The sequence below is a fragment of the Poecilia mexicana genome, unplaced genomic scaffold (genome assembly GCF_051168715.1).
Source record: "Poecilia mexicana isolate PSO_F unplaced genomic scaffold, ASM5116871v1 scaffold_14, whole genome shotgun sequence".
Taxonomy (NCBI): Eukaryota; Metazoa; Chordata; class Actinopteri; order Cyprinodontiformes; family Poeciliidae; genus Poecilia; species Poecilia mexicana.
The window spans coordinates 26,452,369-26,473,245 of record NW_028263383.1 but is presented as its reverse complement, the minus strand read 5'-3'; the positions used below and the strand labels follow the sequence as shown (position 1 = coordinate 26,473,245).

The following is a 20,877-nucleotide window of genomic DNA, read 5'->3' as shown; positions in this document are numbered from 1 at the left end:
AAGTTGCTGAGGCTTTTGCTTTCGTTCAAAAATAATGCTGATGTTGTAACAAACGTTTGTTTTGGAGAGATGACAAATGAGAAAATGATTAAACCGGCTGCCAGCAGGAATGCAAGTCGCTATCAGATTCAACAGTTTCAGTGTGTGTGTGTACATGACATTAGGTGAAGGTCTAAATGAGGGACACTGACCCAAATTTTAAATAAAGACACCAGAGCATCTGACCAACACAGAGATGAGAGACAGCAGCAGAACAATGTGGAAGATTTATTATCCCACTTTTTTGTTTTCTTAAGAAGATCATTTGTAAATTACAGAGATTTGGACACAATCTTCAACAGAGTTAGTCTCAAAAGCGTTTTTCTGACTCCGTTAGTCTGATCCAGGCTGTGCCATTCATCTGCAACACGACAGCTGCCACTATGTTAAGGACTGAGGAAGCAGTCAGAGTCTGATCCAGCAAGCAGAAAATATATTTCACAACTGGAGTAGCAGTAGCAGCAGGTTACATAGAAATACCAGTGGTGGACACAATCTGCACTGGCTGCAGGCTACATCGTTTCCTTCTGCCTCCTCATCGTCTTCAGCTGCAACTTTACCACCTGCAGCAAAGGACCATAATCAAATCTTCAACAAATTCAGAGTCTGGCTCTCCCCTAACCTGCAGAAATCTCAGGTAATGCATGAAAAATGGATGTGTGTGGAACATATTGGTGTATTTTCAGGCAAAACAGTGTTTTAACTCCTGAACAAAACAATACATAAAACACAGGACTTTGAACTCTGAAAGTGTTGACATGAAATAAGATTTGAAAGTCAGCATATCGGCGTTCATGAGTCTGTGTAGCAGCATGCTGCTCAGAAGGGAAAAAAAAGATTATTTGGCTAAAAGTTTAGACTTCTGCATACATAATCTGCCCTAAAGAAAGTAACAGTCACAGATTTAAATATACGGAGGTCTAACAGTGCCACAGTATTAGAATACTTTAAATATTTAATACAAATGTAATGTGTCATAAATTATCCATGATTGAAAAAATATAAATAAAAATAGAATTAACTATATTATTATTTTAGAAAAGATGTGTTCATTTCTAAGAGAATATACTTTATTTAATAATTGTGTGCTGCAAGACATCATTAATTCATTTCCTTTTACATTTGCCTTAAGCATTTAAGTTAGTGGGTGGGAGAAAACATGAATGGATGGAAATAATTATTGACACATGATTTACTTCTTTATAAAATGTATTCATTTCTATTCTGATGTTAGTCATGAATGGATTGTTAATTAGATTATTGCCATAATCTAATTAACTAGAGTATGGCAATAAAGATTTATTTTTATTTTTATGAAAGTTATAAATAATTTCTGACATGTCTATTTTTTTTAATTAAAATTTAAATAAAACTGGAATATTTTATTTGACAAACTTCTACACTGAATGAAAACAATTATAAATCTAAATGTGGCAGAGGTTTAAATGATTTTCAGCTTGACTGTTTACATAATGTAAACAGCATATCCTTGCCATCTGAAACGGTACTTCACAAGCTGTTTGCATCTATTTACTGATGACATATAAGACATATTGTCTTAGCCATGTACGCTAAGACAATTGTGCAATGAAATAAAAACAAAAACAAAGTCATGAATGCGCTTAGGACCTGATTAGTTCTATACTAAAATAAAGAAAACATGTTCATATTTTTTACTAGAATAGTTTTTACACAGTCCAGAAATCTGGACAAACTTCTAGAAAACTGCAAAACAGTCGAAACACTGTTTAGCCTTTAAATCAAGGCTAAACCACATTATGTTTAGAGTTGCTTTTGATTACTAACTGGAATATTGATCTTTATATTTGATGTGTATTGATGATTTTGATGGTGACATTTGATAAAACATAATGTTTATTGCTGGCTTTCATAATCGGTGATTGTATGATGTTTTTAAATAAACTTGACTTAATATTTTGCCAAGACCTACGCCACTTTTAGACTTTTATCTGCACAAAAGTCACAATAATCTTTTTTTGAAAGCCTCAAACAGCTGTTAGGTACTGCTTTCTAAAAGATGGAGTTACTTATTTTATAGCATTATCAGTAAGTTATACCTGTTACTGTATGTACAAAGCAAAATATCAGAGGAAAAAGTAAAGCAAGAACATAAGAAGGCTGTTGGATGTAATTTACCTTTATTTTTAAATGAAAAAAGACATAAATATTTTTGTCTTATGTGTATATTTGGCAAACAAAGTGGAAATAATGAAAAGTGGAAAGAAGTAATTTGCAATGCATGTATTACCAAAGGCATTATACAGATGCTCAAAAAAATAAGCACTTAAACACAATTTCTGTAATAAAAATTGGCCCGCTGACATTTTGTCAACTTCTCTGTTTTCTTAAAGCAGAGTTCAGTAGATCAGTTTACAGAACTCAATGCTATCAAAGCTACCATAAAACTCTTAAAAATCCTAATGACAGCAATTATAAAGAACTCATCATTGTTCACTTGCTGGTTTTTGGCATCCACAAACCTGTAGCTTACAACTTGTTCCAGTTAAGAACATATTGAGACATATTTTGTTTTGGTTTCATCTACTTGAACTTCTTCTGTGTGCTTCCTGTCAGATCTCCGTCTCTGCTGCTGTTGACATGGCATCACTAGCTCTGGAGCTGATGGGCTTCTTCTTGGGCCTCCTGGGCATGCTGGGAACCCTGGTCGCCACGGTGCTGCCCTACTGGCAAATTTCTGCTCACATCGGCTCCAACATCGTCACGGTTGTGGCAAACATGAGGGGCCTGTGGATGGAGTGTGTCTATCAGAGCACAGGGGCCTTCCAGTGTGAGACCTACAACTCCATGCTGGCACTGCCGGCTGACCTCCAGGCTTCCCGCGCCCTCATGGTCATCTCCGTCGTGTTGTCTGTCCTTGCGATTGGCATGACGTCTCTAGGGATGCAGTGCACTCTTTGCTTGGAGGATGCGGGGACGGTTAAGAGTCGTGTGGCTGGAGCTGGTGGGGTTTTGTTTCTCGCTGCAGGTTTCCTGTCTCTGGTACCCGTGTCATGGACCACACATGAGGTCGTCCAGACCTTCTACAGCCCAAACATACCGGCCGGCATGAAGTATGAGATCGGCGAGTGCCTGTACCTCGGCCTGACCTCCTCGCTCATCTCCATGCTGGGTGGTGGACTGCTGAGCGTCTCCTGCTGGGTGGAGGAGGAGGGCGGCCGGGGGAGGCGGCATGGGTTAGGATATCCGTACCCGCCAGTAGGAGTTGGGATGTCTGGCACAGGCGCTCGGACAACTTCACAGACCTACCGCCACCCCACCCTACAAATGGGGGCCGTCAACACAGCCAGCCGGACGCAGACAATGGTCCGAAGTACTAGTACCTCAGAGTCCAGCGCTCAGGGAGGCCCAGGAGCCCCAGGAGCCCCAGGAGCTAAGAAGCCCACTGCAGCAGGATATGACATCACAGGATATGTGTGATATGGTTCCAGCACTCCGTGAACTAAACACCAAACACAACTTCAGATTATGTAAAGGTACTGAATATTGAATATGGAGGCAACATTTTAGTGGACTTTTCAAGCTGTCTTCATTGTGTCCATGAAGTTATTTCCATTGTGATAAAAATGGTTTCTTTAAAGGAAAAGTACAGTGGCCCTGAAGTTCAAACATCAACAAATCACTCAGACCTACTACTTCTGTTTTGTTAAAGTCATTGTGTTTTCTAATTTGTAATTGTGCTGAGTTAATGTGTTCTTTTTTGTTGTTTTTTTTTGTTTTGTTTTATTGTGTTTAGTTAACGTTGTTGTGTTTTTAAATTTGTAGATTTGTTGAAGTGGTTTGCACTTCAGGGCCACCGTAGAACAAAACTTCTGTTTCCAATTCAACTGGATTCAAGTCGGATTTCCTGGATGATTGGGAAAATTTCCTAATGTCGAAACCTCCAAGGTGTTTTTGTTTTTTTTTAGGTTTATTTCAGACATTTTACAAGAACAAAGCAATCAGATGGAAAGACAACAAAGCAGAGTCAGTAAAAATAAATAGCAGATTAATAAATGTTGAAGGCTTCCCCTCTGCCTGTGATTCATCAGTAGGGGTGGACAATAAATATGGACTTTGAATTTTATCTCAGTAATTTGTGGTATTATTGTGATAACATTAAAATGTATGCAATAAAATTCCCATTTACTACCTTTTTAGGTAACTGCATGGCACAGAATTCAAGACAAATATTGATCTTAAAAACAAAACAAAAAAAACATTTCCATTTGAAATATGGAAATTGTGATTTAAATCACATATCTGAACACAGTAGCTGAATCTATTGACATTCAGACAATGATAAATCAAAAATTCTCATAAGAAGCTTTTCACAATAAATAATAAATATGATAAATTGTTTATCCTTATTCATCAGTTTCTTGTTGGAAAAGTTGTAGATAGAAGTAAATACTTAAATAATCCCACCCACTTTGTCTTTAAACATCTTTCATCTACTTAATGCCAGTTAATAAATAATGAATTACATTACAAATTAAATAAAAATGCATAGTAATACAATAATTCTATTTAACATTCAGTTCTTGTCCTCATTCTAAACAAGAAGCATCCATGTATAATTTTAACAGTTTTAAGCCATCACACTGCTTCAGCTACACCTTGTATATGCTGGTAATACTTTTAAATTTAAGCTGTGCCTCAAGTCATGTCCTCCCTCACGAAGCTTGAACATTGTCTGCATATTTCTTGGTAATAGATTAAAGTTATAGTCTTATCTTGCCCTGCTTTTCAAAAAATTCTAGTTAGAGCTGTTTAAGAAGTAAAGTAAGCCAAAATAAAATATATCACATTAATATATAAATTTGTCACAAGAACAAGTTAAAAGCGAAAAGTTTGGGTCCAGTTTGTGGATGCTGATACCAAACAACCACCAAATGAATGCTGATGAGTATTTTATGTTTGCTGTAATTATGATTTTTATTGGGTTTCAGTACCTCAACTAATCTCAACTCCTTAAAATCTTTCCTTTTAGTCCTCTATCAGTTAGGAGTCATTTTGATATGAAACCAATGAAATTGTCAAAACATTAGTGGGCCTAAATAGAAAAGAAAATGTGTAAAAGTGCTTGTTTTTTTAAGTATCAGTATAACATTTTTGGGAATATGTAAATATGTAAATTACATTTTCCTCTTTTCACTATATTCACTTTGCCAAATTTACACACAACAAAAGTATTCATGCCTTTTTTAATTCACAAATAAAAGTAAATTGCATTCAACATCCTTCTTACATTCTTGCTTTATTTTTTCTCTCATATTTTGCTTTGCGCATACAGCCACAGCTGCAGGTAGTATAACTTACAACTTACCTGAGACAGAGCTGAGGCCTTCAAAAGGAAGGTTCTTGCAGCCTGTGTGCAGAAAAAAGTGTAAAAGTGGAAGCCAGTTAGAGGAATTGCCAACAAGCCCATATCCAGACAAAATACTATGTCAAGTTTATTTTTATATCCCATCAAAGTGCTTTACCAAATAAAAGGCCAACTTTGTAATTATCTTCATGTGTCTTTGAAGGTTCAGGTTCATCACTAGTTCCCAGCTGTAATAACTGAAGCTGTGTACCGACTCCTGATCACTCCTCTTTAAGTCCAAAGATAATGACTTCAGTTTTTCTTCTGTTCAGCTAGAGAAAGTTTTGAAAGATTAAAGCAGAGGCAGAACTGAAAATCAAAATCTAGAAAAATCTGGGGCGAGCCACATTACGCTGCAGCAATGAAAAATATTTATCTTTAGGTGTTTTGTGGAAATGGTTGCATACCATAATAAACACGCAAATCTCCCAAAACAACAAAAAATTCCCCACAGAACACCCACAACCTTATTTGTAATTGCAAACTGGCCATTAAAACTGACTGTTTTAATGGTTTTCCAAAGTGAAATCAATTAAAACAAAATTAAATTACTAGATTCAAACACATAATTCCTAAATAAAATTTGGAATTGTATTCCAAATTTTATTGGGAATACAAATAAATAATATGGAAATCGATTAAGTTTTAATTGTACAAGATGCAGAGAAATCTCAGTTCAGTGATTAATCATCAGACTCAAACATAGGGATTTTAGTTCCTTCAGAAGGAAGATAATTTAATTAAATATTTTTTTTGTTTTTATACATAAAAAAAGAGAAATTTACAGACAAGTTTTAGCTGAAAATTGTTTCTTGAGCGGTTGGTGTGAAGATCTTGTTTGAACATGGACATTTTGTTGGCGGGTTTTTTGTGTTTGCGATGCAGTAGGTGAGTTTCGACTGATGTTTTCTTTTGAGCGGAATGAGAAAAAGATCACAACCCTGAACTGAAGGCAAACGGCACACAGGCACAAACAGACTTAGACAAACAAAGGACGCGCTTCACTCCAATCAATGAGTAGTTTGAGTTCGCCAAACAGGTCACAAATTCAATTTAGACACAATCCTTCAAAAATTTAGTTTTAAAGGGTGTTCTTAAAAATGACAAATTATTTTCTGACACTTTAGGTGATAATTTGTGGTGTAGACTCTACTTCATTTAGAGAAAACTGGCTAAGTTGCTTAATTTCTTTTCAAGGAAAATTTCTAAACATTTAGACAAGACATTTCTTAAACTCCAGTCTGCAAACCTTTCATTACACAAGGATTCAATTTATTCTCAATGGACAATTTGTTCGATGGGAGGAATGAACAAGCCTGATTCTGAGCCCTGAATGCAGCCAGGCCCCCTGGCCCCCCTCCCATTCAGCAGAAACTAACAGAGAGAACATCAGTGGACTATGTTCATGTGCAACTGTGGGAAAGATAAACTTGACCTGAAAACACTTCACAGAGACTTGTGAGCACACATTTGTCACATATCTGCAGAGCTGCAAATGAGAATTATAAATCTGAGAAGTTTTGATGAGTTTTTAAACCACTTATAATAAGAGCATCAACATCAATAAACTGCTGAATTGTAATATTTTTTTTAAGTTAACTGCGTAAAATGTTTGTTTTATGCAAGACCCAGAGGTCAAGGTCTTAAAAACTCTCTTGGGTTTGAAAATATTTTATGTCCTATAACAAAGTTATTAAAAACACTGAAAAATATACATGCAAATATATAAATGGAATGACTAAAATAAAAGAGACATTAGGAAACAAAATATCTTCTACAATTGTTTGAATAAAATTTATATGGAATAAATCAGAAATCAACTCTTCTGCACTAATTAATGATTTCAGCAGCTTATTTGTATTAGTCACATTTATATAAGACAATACTTATATAAATGTATATAAATACATTTATATAAGACAATGCATTTATATAAGACAATACAATACAACATCTAGACATCTAGATATCTAGATGTCTAGATGTTCTCTAGACATCTAAAGATGTCTAGAGAACATCTTTGCTATAATGTTCTCTAGACATTATAGCAAAGAAAATGCTGCAAAAATAAAAAGAGGCAATGGGTAAAAAAACAAAGATTTATTAATACAACACACACCACTCTGTTTCTCCCAGGGAGACATAAATATCATGTTGTGCAGTTTTACAGGCTGTTATTTACAAGTCTGATGGATTTCTGTTGTTTTTCTTTCCTCTTTTATTTTCATCTCCTTCTCTCCTTCCTGCTCCATCTGTTTCTCCTCTTCCTGTCGCTCACGGCCAAACTCAACCACCAAAGGTTTCCCAAGCAACCGGTATCCATGGACCAACCGCAGGGCATTTTGGGCTGTTTCAGTATCTGGCACAGAAAAATAAACACACAAGGAAACATCCATACAAGAATATGCACAGGGTTATTCACTTACTACAAAAACAGAAAAGTATCACTAGTCACTAGTATTATATATTTGGAATGTATAACATTAAGATACTGAAGCCTGATATTTGAATCTAGTGACGTTTCCAACCTGTTTTCTTCTCTTTATTCTGGTTCTTCTTTTCTGCCTGGTTCTGATAATCTGTACCAAAACCTAATAATAGAGCTGCTATTGAACAAATGACATGATTTGTTGGGAGTTGTCAATCCACATTGATACAAGCAACATCAAAATCAATAATTTCAAATAAAGTATTGCTAAATTTCTGGTGTCAAAGGAAAACATCCATTGAGGAAATGTCCAATAATGACTTCAGGAAAAAATAAGCAACATGAAAATTAAAACAAGTCTTTAGTTATTAAAAGATTTTTAAATGCATCATCAGATTTTGCATTCTGCGGGGTTCCACAAAGCTGGGTTCTTGGTCCCACTTTTTTAACTTCTAGATACACTGTAAAAAAAAAACCGTCAACTGTGGTTGGCAGAATTTTATAAAACAAACATGGTAGAATCCATATTTGCACTGTAAAATTCTGCGGTTGCCAGAATCACAGCTGCTGGTATTTTAACATAAATAAGAGACATTTCTTTTACAAGCTACCTTAAACTGAGTTTATCTTCTTAGGCTAACAAATTTCTTAGGGGGAAATGCAAAAACTAAAATCAGTCACCTGGATTGCATAAGTTTGCACACCCCTGAACCACATTTGATTTACTTCCAGTCAGCTCCTCTTACTATCTTCTGCAGGACCCTGTTCTATTACATGAAGTGTACTACGATTTATATTCTGTGAAAAAAGATGAAAGATTTTTGTTTTCCTCACTTCCTGTTTTGGCTCAGTTAGTTTATGAGACATGAACTCTGAAATCGCGTAAGATTTGGTCACAAACTCTACTTTATCAGGTTTTAAGTGGACTTTGGTACTTCAGTGTTCAACATGTGAACACTCCATCGATCCCACCTCCGTGGAAGTAAAACCGTTTCTCACCTGGCAGCGTGATGAAGGCCTGACCCTTCATCCTTCCTGTCAGAAGCCGGTACACAACTGGAGGTCCGTCCTTCTGCTCAAATCTGGAGAACAGCGCCACCAGCTGTGCGATGGATGCCTGCGCACTTAGGTTCTTCACACACAGAACCTACAGTGAGAAAAAACATGCAGGGTTACAGGAGCTGATGAGCATGTTATTCAGGAAGTTCCTCTAAACATTTCATATAAGACAAGGGTTAAAGTGCCTTGGAAGGTTTTCCCGGCTGGTAGTTTTGGAACCGTGCCATGCTCCGGATCCCCTCGTCAGATTCACGGTTGTTCAGGATTTCTTCGTCTGGAAGTGTCTTGATTTCCCCGCTGACGGTTAGCAGTTTTTCTGACTTTGCTGCCGATGCTCCGCTGAGTCTGCCAATTTGCTGGTTGAGATCTATCCGTTCAGGAGGAGCTGGTGGGTTTGTTTCTGCTCCGTACTGCTGATGCTCTGATGTGTCTTTGCTCTGCAGATCTGACCCGTGGCGAGGTGAAAGGCTCCGAGAGCTTTGTGATTGGTCAGATGTAGCACCAGATGCTGATCCCACTGCTTGCTGTCCCTCAGAGTCCTCTGGTGAAATGTGTTTCTGACACCTCAGAACATCTCTGTAGAGCGAGTCCATTGGGTCAGAGGATGATGCCCCCTGCTGGCTCTCCTCTGTGTCGCCATCTAGGTTGGAAGCAACACACATCAAAGGCAATTCTGTCACGTTACAACCACAAACTACTGGATAATACAGAATATTCCAAAATAAACTCCTGTACAATCAAAATCCTTCAGAAGAAGCCAAAACATTCTTCAAAATAGTATTTTTTTGGCTGAGGGAAACTAACAATGGACATTACCCTGAACAACCATCTCTGTGGAAAAGCACGGTGGTGGCAGCATTATGCTATTAAGACATTTTCCACCTGAAGTACTGGGGTCAGAGTGGATTGGAAGATGGATTAATTGTCCTCTCTGTCTGAAGTCAAATCAGACCAAACTTCTCTTGCCAATTACCAAAATGACTTTGCTTTTGTTTTTTTATCAATTCAGTCTTTATTGACTGCTTTCCATTTATCAAGCAGAACAATGGAAATATGTGTGGAAATTCACATTCCATTATAAAGGTAGAAAAAGTTACAAAGCATGAGACAACATTTTCAAAAGTCTATGATTCATACACTAATTGTTCTCAAGGAATCTAATCAATTTTCTCCATCTTTTCTTGTAACCAAAGTTCTAGTTGCTAAATGCCACATTAATGAGCAAAATAATATGTTAGAGATGAATTTATTAACATCTTCGAAATCAGAAGTTTACGTATGTTTCCTCAGTATTTGGTAGTGTTGTGTTTGAACTGTATGATTGGGTCAAATGTTTTGGGTTTGTCTCATGCTTCTCACCATAGTTTTCTGGAGTTCTGGCCCATTCCTCCAGTCAGAACCAGCATATTATAGGTTTCCAAAGCCATGACATCATCATCAGACCTTTACCTCATTGCTTAAAGAGACATTAATCAATTCTCTATGTAAACTTCTGATTTTTAAGGCATTAGTAAATAAATCTCTGATTTATTTACTAATGCTATTTACTCTATTTTCTCGTTACTGTGATATCTAAGTGATATTTACTCAATGAGACCAAATACAAATGCAAACCTCATTGTTTCAGTTTTTTTAAAAAGTAATAATTAGGACCATTTATACTCCCCCGTTACTTGTCGTCGGCCTATCACTTAACATCCTAATACAACACCCCGATGTTAGTTGTGTTAATTTAAAAAAGAACATATCTAGTTTTCTTCTTTTTCTTTACTTAACTTGTATCTAAAACATTATAGAGTCTGTTTTAGGATAACCAGATGTGCAGGATAACTGAAAAAGCCGAAGAATGAAGCGAATTGACAGGGAGACAAAGAGCAGTTCCCAGCAGGAAGTTAGACAAAGAAAATCTCTACATGTGACTTCTATAAATGCACTGAAGACGTGTGAAGGGTGTAATTTAAAGCCTGGAAGGGAGAAAACATAATTCCACCTTTTCAGAAACGTCATTTTAAAGCAGAAAATCAAGAATTCGACATTGTTTGAGCTTGGTTTGGGACAAAAGTTCTTCTGTGAAATCTACAGTAATTTCACATCTCTTCTCTGACGGCTCGGTTGACATTTGCTTAGGCCTGTCACAATGACAAATTTTAAAATAAACAATAAAGAAAAAAACTTTAATTTATAAAGAATACTTACATTTTAAATATCCAAAATAAACAAATAGATCTGTCACGATAACAAATTTTGTAAATTCCCAGAAGTTATTGTTGATCAACAATAACATTGTTTTTTGAGACCATTTAGTACTGTAATGGTAATGACATATTAATGCATGAACACGTTCTAAAATATTAGCAAACTTTAAATTGTAATGAACATTTGTCACTGGAACTAGAAGACATTTTAAACATCCAAAGTAAATAAAGAAAACAACAGAAACACAAAATGAATCTGTAAACAAAACTGCCCTTCAAAAAAACGGCTGGTTGAGAACAAAAGCACCAGACTGAAGAATTTTGTCATCCAGTTATTGATGGAAAGAGAGAGACACAAGAAAAATGATAAATCATGCCAAAGGAAATGATTAAGCTTGGTTTAATTTCTAATGTGATTAATTGATTTATTGCTTACTGTGACTGGCCTACCAACAATCAACCAAAACAACAACAATAAATATGGATTATGAAGTCTCTCTAACCAAAACTGCAAATCAAAAAATTATAATTATTCAGCTTAGACAGAGAAAACAGGCAAAAGTGGCAGGTAGTGCAAACTAACCACTTCATACTAGGTGCCAATTATTTGCAGGGTTTCTTAAAATGGCGGGAGCATCTCTTTGAAATGAAAATGATCGCACTTAGTTCAGTTTATCTTGTGATTAATTGATTTATTTGATTCATATTGCTGAACATTACCTCGGTGGTAGAGAGCTGTGAGGAAACCCAGCCGGTCGGTCCCCTGGAACAGTGCTTGTTCGATCTCCATCTCCCGGCGTGAGAGCGGTCGGCTGGCGGAGAAGCGCTGCGGTCGGGACAGCAGCTCCGCTCTGGCTTCAATCTTGTCCCTGATCGCTTGCAGACGCTGCCGCCTCGCGTCCGGAGCCGCACACACACCGCTGGACTGTGAGACATGACGAGGTTCAGCTGTTTTGGTCTCTGAAAGTTACCTAAAAGTTTTTGAAATTTCTGAGAGGCAACCTTGTCTCCTGACATGTCTGGTACGTCTCTGTTCTGCCACAGCTGGATCTCAGCGTCAGTGAGTCCCAGTTCCTGGAGACCGACCAGTTCCTTCTCCCCATCCTGCAGAGCCTGAAACTGGGAGAGGCTCCTTACTCCTGCTGCTTGCTCCCCAAACGGCCGATAGAGAGACGCCGGGGCGAAGCACTGCCTCTTTGCCACACATCTGTAAGATGCCGCTGGTTTCAAAGTGATGCAGAAACACTCGTTACCTGCAGCTGCAGGAAAACTCAAAGACATTTGGCTTCACAGCTGAACGGTCTGAATGTGTGCTTCAGATGTTTTACAAGGAGAGATAACTCAGTAAGACCCTGTAGCCCTAAGGGCTAAGAGTAATTAGGTTCTCCGTGTTGCTCTGTGGGACAAATAGAGCGTTTGATTGGAGTGTTTATCCAAAATGTGTGTCTAAATTCACTTTGCAGCACATCAAGAAAAAGAGCCAAAATTTAACTCAAAATTGTAAAAACTTCCAACAAAACAGACTGAACTGATGACCTTGTAAGTACGAAAAGTCAAAAAATACATCTATATATCGGCAGTATGAAGAAGATTAAATTATGGACATTTTAGGACCTTTTAAGGACTGTTATGACGTAACTTAATAAAACAATCTATTATGTAAATGCCCAAAAATAACTTAGCAAGATCAGTTAATAAAAAGTTAACTTAATATTTGCCATGGAAATAGTTGTATTATTATCTCAACATAGTGAGAAATCAAATTTGTTCTTTACACAATAACAGCTCCATTTATGTCAATATCTTAAAATAACAAGCTAGAAAGATCGTTTTGTTTAGAAAACAGCTTTATTATCTCATTATCTCAAGGTAATGAGATCTCAATGTTTATTGACTAAGATAACAGTCTAATTTATTTGTAATATTAAGATAAATTTGTCATAATAATGATCTTATCATTTTTTGAGAAAACAATAAATTAATCTTGTTTTTTGTAAAAATTTAAGAAAATGTTATGTACATCTTTGTTTGTGATAATGGTTTATCATAATTACTCCACATAACATTCACATTAAGAGCTTCAATATGTCATTATCTCAATATTTTATAGCTTGGACTGAAGATGAATGATTTATATATTAATCCAGACTATGACACCTAGCATCTTGTCAGAGTTCTCCAACACTGATCAATGCACTACTGTTAACGGTCACTCTAAAGCAGGAGTCCCCAAACTACAGCCCGCGGGCCGGATCCGGCCCGCTTCCACATTTGGTCCGGCCCCCTGAACAATATCAGAGCGCATCTAGATTTATTCTTCATTTATTGTATTCTCCGGTTTATATGTGGATTTTTCTTCAACCACCAGGGGGCTCTTTAGCAGGAAGTGTGTCCTGTAAACTGTGGGTGTTTTGTTTTGCATGGCGCATTGCTGCCATCTGTTGGACTTTTAGGGAACTGCTTGACTTTTATGTTATTTAATCAGTACGGTTGTTTGCTAGCGATAGAGCAGATGAACACGCGTGTCTGTTAAGAACAAGCATTCCAGGTTTCTTCGAAGCAAGTAGCAACTTATACTTCAAAACGAGCCTTTATGTTAACATATGAGAAATTAATATGTTATATTTACTTTCCCTGGAATATGGAAAGAATGGAATATATACTAGTCAGTCCCAGTCACGGTTTTTGCCCATGTGCTTTCTAACGCACCGAGTGAATGGGGAAGTTTGCGTGTTGTGGTGGAAAATTACCTCGATGTCGGGGCTGAAGCACGTAAAAATGTGCATCAACACGACAAATCTAATATGGCATAAAAACAATGCCATACTTGACGGAGTTTGGCTATATCGAGGCTCACCCCAGGTGAAAAAAAGTATACTTTAAGTATATTTCAAACATACATTTGTGAAAGTACATTTTAACTAAACTAAGTATTAAGTGTACAACCTAAAATGTATCTGAAGTATACTAAAAGTATACTTGTACCAATTTCGAAATTAGAACTTTAAACAGTATTTGTTAATTGTGAAAATAAATTGTGAGAAACGCTCCCTCCTTCCCCCCCTCTACAGTGTCCGACCCCCACCAGAGAAGGGAAAAGTTATGTGGCCCTCACAGGAAAAAGTTTGGGGACCACTGCTCTAAAGTGTCATCATGACAGCAACAACAACAAAAAAAAGAAATGCTAATTTTGGACTCATCAAAATGGAAAAGCTTGCCTCATTAAAGAACAACCCGTCAACGTGTAAACTAGGGGGAAAATCCTCAGCTAACCTACAGCCTTGATCTAAATTGTTTGGTAAACAAACACAAACAGGCAGTTTCTGACCGGTCAACGTCGACGCCGGTGTGGAGCTGCTGCAGCAGCAGGCTGTGCAGCTGCCTTTGGCCCTCTGTCTCCTGCTCCTCCAGCAGGGGGCCCTCCTCGCAGGCTCTCCGGCTCACTCTGAGGAGACACGTCAATACTCAGGGCTCTGATGACATGGACACTGAATCATAACACAATGGTGTTGCAATCATCTCTCACGTCACACGTGGTTGGAAATTGTGCAACAACACAAGACTTAGAAGAAGAGCATTAAGAGTGGACTTTGTTTTGGTTATAAATGTCTTATATATTATAGAAAGGAATTTTTCATGAGCAGGAAGCATTACTTCCTGAGCAAAGTGCAAATTGTTCAAAATGATGTATTAAATATATAAGGAGATGCCCAAATTATTTTTTTCATTAAGAAACATTCTTTAGGTTTCGTAATTTATTAATTGCTGCAAAACCAACAGAAATAAAGGTGAAACAGCACAACACTGGTTGACCCTTTGAGTTTTGATGCCACTCAGACACTTATCGATGTGTTTATATGTTTATCTCCATCATGAAGACAGTAATAAAATATAATATATTTACATCTGGAACCATTTGTAGCAACATTTGCATGCATTTCTTTCTGCAATCGGACACTTGAGTAACATGAAGGAGTCTGAAATGATTATGAATATGTTTTTTGAACAGTTTTCTTGTTTCTTAAATGGTTAACATAAATTAAACTTACTATTAAAATGGGTAGGTTTATCATATTTGTGTTTTATATCTGATTTAAAGTAATAAAAATTGTGCTGAATATTGCATCGCCCCCAATATCTTTGTTAGGACAAATACCACAAACTATTATGATACAAATTTTTTAAAAGTTCATATAATCAACTCCTACTGCCCATAAAAGTGTCCTGAGTATATGACATGATTATCATTAAAGTTAAAAATCCAGGAAGCAAATATTCTTTTGAATTGTTTACTTCAATGTAAAAAATTGTAAACAAAACACCTTGCCACCACTGTTATGCAAAATAACAAATAGTCTCCTCAGCTGAATACCATCCAAAACCAGAGGGAAAAATCATCCAAAAAAGCAATAATTAAAACTAATAAAATTATGAATAAAATCTTACAAATCAGAAGTAAATAAACAGAGCTGCTCCAACTATGTAGGGTTCAATGTAAGTGCAGCTTTGGAAAAACCAAAGTAGATTGTTAGTACTTAACAGGGGAAAGAAGAAAAGACAACATAGATGACCTTGGGGAAACAACCATTGTCGAGCAGTCAGCTGATGCTAATGAAATGCCATTGATTAAATTATCAACAGGAAGTTTGACTATCTCTACAAACACAGGGACTTAGTCAACTGCCATTGAAAAGCAAAATAAATCTGGGAAGAGTTATAAGGCAATTACCAATACAACACTATTTTTATTCATTCTACAGCTAAAAAGCCTATTCACAAGGGAATTACAGTTCCTAGGAGACTGAAAAGGACCCAAAAGGCTTCTGAAACAATGACATTTGGATATATTTAGCCCAAAATGTGAATGTATAAAACCTCCTTGAAGCACAGTGGTGGACAGATCGTGACTTCAGCTTCACTTTCTGTTACGTTTCCCATTTTATACGAAATAAACAACCTCCGGGGCCTGGATAGAAACAAGCTGTGCAGCAGAATGTCTATGTGAGCACTAAGCACAACAGTACACGGTAAAACTTAACTTATGTTCAAATAAAACCGTTATAAACAGTAAAACACATAACTGCTAGCTTGGAACAGTGGCGCTATCTCCATGACAACAAGAGGAAAATGACGAACTAAGCGACGCATCAGCTAAAACAACAGCTCTAGGTCTGCATTTTCACACAATTTCGAAAGTAAAGTGAAACTAAAATCAAATGTTTTTTAGTCAAGCTAAAGGAAATGCTTTAAAAAACAACTGTATCTCACACAGAAAGTGTTGTTTACCTTCGCATGTTTCCCGTTTCAGATTTCCGAATCCGGAAACAAGGAATTATGGGAAATGTAGTTGAATTTCGACGTGTTCAACTACATAAGGTTGGTTTTATCTTTACAGTAGTGGAACAATTAATCTATAGATAACTTAAGTGAGAGGGATTTAGAAGACAAAGTGAAACTTCTTTTTTTATTAAATAATACATGACAAAAGTTTAATTGAATTTCTTTAAAAGCTCTATTGTTTCCAATAACGTTTCACCTATGAAATCAAAATAAGTCCTGACAAGCCTGCATATTTTCTTTTCTGTTGCGACAAAATATGTACGAGGAAATAAAGACGCTTAAAATCCAGGAGCCACACCTTGCTTTTCTAGGGGTGTGCCTATAAACCTGTCTTTCATTAGTAATGGCTGTTTTCTTTCTAGGACCAAAAGGCTTAAAATAACAAATTAATGTGTTAAACAGATATTTTTCTTTATAACCCTTTAAAAATCACTGTTCCAAAACCAATAAATACAAAATGTGACAAAAATTGAACAAGATATTACATGTTCACAATAATGCCATATAATTTTTAGCTGATTATTTATCGTAAAACTATTTAAACTGTCTGGCAAATACACATAAACATCTAGATAATACAGGCACCATTCAACTTACATCTAAATTATTTGACAGAAGGTAGTTTAAAAATAAAGTTTAAATAATTACTTATTTTCTTTAATTTTTTTAACAACCCATTTAGCTATTTTAAAGAATCCATTTCGCTATTTTAAAGAATGGTCCATATATATATATATATATATATATATATATATATATATATATATATATATATATACACACACACACACACACTAATTTGTGTGTTCTAATCATTTTTTATAATTTTTTTCCTTCTAAATAAATGTTTTCTATTTTTTCTTCCTAAATGCCATATTAATTTTATCATAACCTTTAACAATAATGACATAAATTAGTTATCCTATATACATTTACACATAAAAACATAAACAAAATATATAAAATAATCGTCAATCTAAATTTTAAAAAGGTACATAATGTGAGGTATGTATTTCTGTATTTCCAATTTTATAATTTCATTTATGTAAATATTCGTCTCATAACTTATATATTTAAGAATATTCGGCTGTTGCGACTATTCTTTCGTCTATATGAGTGTTTTATCTGTCAAAGGTGAAGCTTTGTCGGATGTGTCCACACCCTCCGCACCCACGAGCGGCCTCAATTAGCTCTCGGCATGACGTCAGTAAGGTGACATGGGCGCTGCATGCTATTAAGGGGCTGCATGAGCTGCACATTGCATGCATTATCCCCCTTCTCTCTTAGCATTTGAAGAGGATTGTGCAGCGGGCCCTGGTCCGTCCGGTCCGGCTCGATCGGGCTCGGCTCCGCTCCTCTGCAGGGCTGCAGCTCTGCTGACTGACAGAGAGATGAGGGGTGGGGACGCAGGGTGGGGTCACAAGCAGGGAGAGGCGGAGGAGGAAAAGGCAGAGAGAGAGAGCCCAGCCCTTGAATACACGGCAACAGCAAGCCGACTCAGAGAGGGAGAGACGCAGAAAGCCCCGGCCGTATTTCTGATTTTGTTTTGGGGGGATGAAGCTCAGGGAGCCGTCGACGCTGCTGCGGACATGAACTGAAAAGACACACTGGAAGAGGCGGGGATCGGTGTTCCTATATATCCCGAAAATTCACAGTAAAGGTGGAAAAAAAAAATAGCACCGCCCCAAAAAAAAGAGCGAACCTCCTGTCTCCCCTCTGACAGTTCTTGTTCAGATAGTGCTACACCCAAAGCCCCGATCGACCCCCTCCTGCTCCTGCTGCTCCACCCCTCCGCCGCTGCACCGCTCCGGCAACCGAGATGCACACGGAGACCCGTAACAAGAAAGTAAGTGCACCTTATTCCTGGTCAGAGGAACAAACAGTGACATCTGCCTTTGTGGATGATCTGCCTGTACACAAGCAGAGTTGACATGTCAGCCTAACATGTGTCTGATCATTTAAATGTCAGTAAGCTGTGTCTGCTGCAGCCACGCGCATCCTTTTTATTCTGCAAACAGCGGAGTTTTGTAACCTCATTGCCTTTGCAAGTGCATCATACAGGGGAGTCCTGTCATTTCCACGCTAAAACACGGAAGCTTCTGCACCCCTCTCTCTCTCTGCGTGTGTGTCTCTCTGTATGTGTGTGTGATGGTAGTTCAGGTTCAATTTTAAATGCTCCGAGATCCCAGGGAAGCAGAAAGGAAACGGAAGGTAGCTTCTGCAGCTTGCAGGACACCATCTTAGCTTTTAAAGGGCCAGCAGTCTCTTTTGCAAACGTCCATGGGAAGCAGCCAGGTGCACTGCCTCCAGGTACTCTCTGTACCATCATTATTGTAGCACCTTGCTAAAAAGTAGGGCTGGGCAACATTGCTTAAAAATAAAATCTTAGATTTTTTTTTTTTTTAAATTTACCATATCCAATTTTATTTTTTTTATTCTAAAAAATAAATTACAAATGACAAAATGTTTTTAAAAAGTGGATTTCATTCCAGTCATCCATTCTGAGTTGTTCAATGGATTATTATGAGCAGGCTATGTTCATCATATTTTTTTGTTTTATTCCAACAATATAGATGCAACTTTATCATCATCCAAGATGTCCATCTTGAAAATTAAGAGTTTAAGTAATTTTAATAAGAAAAAAGCTGCTAGGACTGATGTGACCAGGTCAGTACGTGTGACTCTTTCTTCAAAATAGACTTAATCCTTAACTCAATCGTTTCAAAGTCCTGCTACTAATAATAATTTGATGCTGAAGTTTTAAAATATGAAGCATTTACTTATAAAACCTATACCAAAGTATAACTTCAAATTTATTTCTTTTTCATGTTGGAATTCTCATAACATTACTTCTTTATTCTCTTAATATTACATCCTTATTCTTATTCTTGTAATTAAAAAAAAAATGTAACCCGGTCTTAACATTTAAAGTCCAGATAAATAGAAGCTGCAAAACAAGATGGCCACCCTGGGGGCGCTGACATCACTCTATGAAAACACAAGGAGTACATTGGTAAAAAAAAACAAATTCAGATTTTCCAAATAATTAAGTTGTCGGTCAACAATTCAGTTAATTGATAAAATTGATTTCTTGATTAAATTTTCTGAAAGGGTTACATTAGGAATTTATGCCATAAATTAGTGCATAATTGCTATTTTTTTGTCCGTTCTCCTTTGCAACATAACTCTCTCTCAGTCAGATTGGATGGGTAACATCAGTTTTCCAGTCTCACCACAACTGGTTTTGGACCTGCACTTTGACTGGGCCATTCTACAAAGTAGATATGCTTTGATTTCAACCAGTGGTGGACAACTCCAGTGTGATGTCCAGACTCTAAAAAACATTTAACATTTTAGGATACCATATCTCGAGGAGTGGACTAGACACTTGTGTTTGTAGATGATTTTTTTCCCTCCAACACCGCTGATTCAGACGGTTGAATTGGTATCCTACTTATGAGTTTTGTTTGATTTACATGCATTAAACCAGCGAGAAGGGTGTACGATGAAGCAGCATTGTTGTCATGAGTGTTAGGTTAGTTGGTCTCTTTAAATTGCTTTTAGATATCCCGCTGTAGAAAACCACCCCACTACATGATGCTGCCACTGCTTTTTATTTAAAGATGGTGTTTTTTTGGTGATGTTTTTGCATGTAGGCCAAAAAATTAAGTTTTGTTGTCATCTGATTAGAGGACCTTCTTCTACATCAGGAGACTCCAGTCCTCAAGTGCCACTGTCCTGCAGTTTTTAGATGTGCCACAGGTACAAAACACTGGACTGAAATGACTTAATTACCTCCTTCCTGAGTAGATAAGTTCTCCAGAGCCTTGATAATGACCTAATTATTCTATTCAGGTGTGGTGCAGCAGAGTCGCATCTAAAAGTTGCAGGGCAGTGGCCCTCCAGGACCACTGTGTCCTGTGTTCTATATGCTTCCAGTGTTCTCGATGTGGCTTGTGGGATGCTAAAAGCACGTCTCCTCAGGACTTTTTTTTTTTTTTTAAATAATAGTCTTCTTCTTGCTACTTTTTTTTTAAGGTCAGATTTGTGTAGTGCATGACGAATGGATGTCCTCAGCAGATTCTAAACTTCAGTGTCTTTCCACTTTCAGATGATTGATGGCTCTGTGAGCGTTCAAAGCTTGGCACATTGTTTGATAAACTTCTCCACATTTTTCTCCCTGACCTCTCTGCTGTGGTCACCGTGATGCTGTTTGTTCACTATTGCTCTCTAACAAACCTCTGATGCTTTTATGGAACAGCTGCGTTCATGATGAGGTTAAATTACCCACAGGTGGGTTCATGAATGCACACAGTTGCATTGGATTTAAATTCGGGTCATCAGGGCAACATATGTGAATGACACGTTTTAAAAATTCTCTTTGCCAAATGATTTAAAAAATGTATTATGGAGTGCATCTTAATTTTTTT

At 37.0% G+C, this 20,877-nt stretch overlaps 3 protein-coding genes across 3 annotated transcripts in view; 2 read left to right on the top strand and 1 right to left on the bottom strand.

Moving 5' to 3' along the window:
* Positions 1–27: 27 nt before the first annotated feature.
* cldn2 (claudin 2) lies at positions 28–5,296 on the top strand. The gene is made up of 2 exons (XM_014998117.2): positions 28–676; positions 2,635–5,296. The coding sequence occupies exon 2, from the start codon at positions 2,659–2,661 to the stop codon at positions 3,496–3,498; it is 840 nt and encodes a 279-aa protein (XP_014853603.2). The 5' UTR covers positions 28–676; positions 2,635–2,658; the 3' UTR covers positions 3,499–5,296.
* A 2,214-nt stretch (positions 5,297–7,510) lies between these two features.
* rbm41 (RNA binding motif protein 41) lies at positions 7,511–16,416 on the bottom strand. Its single transcript, XM_014998115.2, has 7 exons — positions 16,394–16,416; positions 14,436–14,552; positions 12,110–12,314; positions 11,828–12,032; positions 9,098–9,552; positions 8,853–9,000; positions 7,511–7,784 (listed from the first exon to the last, which is right to left on the bottom strand). The coding sequence occupies exons 1-7, from the start codon at positions 16,399–16,401 to the stop codon at positions 7,600–7,602; spliced, it is 1,323 nt and encodes a 440-aa protein (XP_014853601.2). The 5' UTR covers positions 16,402–16,416; the 3' UTR covers positions 7,511–7,599.
* Positions 16,417–17,847: 1,431 nt separating this feature from the next.
* klf8 (Kruppel like factor 8) overlaps positions 17,848–20,877 on the top strand; it is a 70,762-nt gene continuing 67,732 nt past the window's right edge. The window contains exon 1 of the mRNA XM_088012436.1: positions 17,848–18,293. Coding sequence (XP_087868562.1) covers positions 18,267–18,293 — 27 coding nt within the window. The 5' untranslated portion in view covers positions 17,848–18,266. The remainder of the gene's footprint in view (positions 18,294–20,877) is intronic.

Excerpts from the sequence above, each read along its gene's own strand:
- cldn2 (XM_014998117.2), top strand. The coding sequence starts at position 2,659 with ATGGCATCACTAGCTCTGGAGCTGATGGGCTTCTTCTTGGGCCTCCTG.
- rbm41 (XM_014998115.2), bottom strand. Across the intron at positions 12,033-12,109 it reads CAGACATGTCAGGAGACAAG|TCCAGCGGTGTGTGTGCGGC; the intron begins GTTGCCTCTCAG and ends CATGTCTCACAG. Across the intron at positions 7,785-8,852 it reads GGCCTTCATCACGCTGCCAG|ATACTGAAACAGCCCAAAAT; the intron begins GTGAGAAACGGT and ends TTTCTGTGCCAG.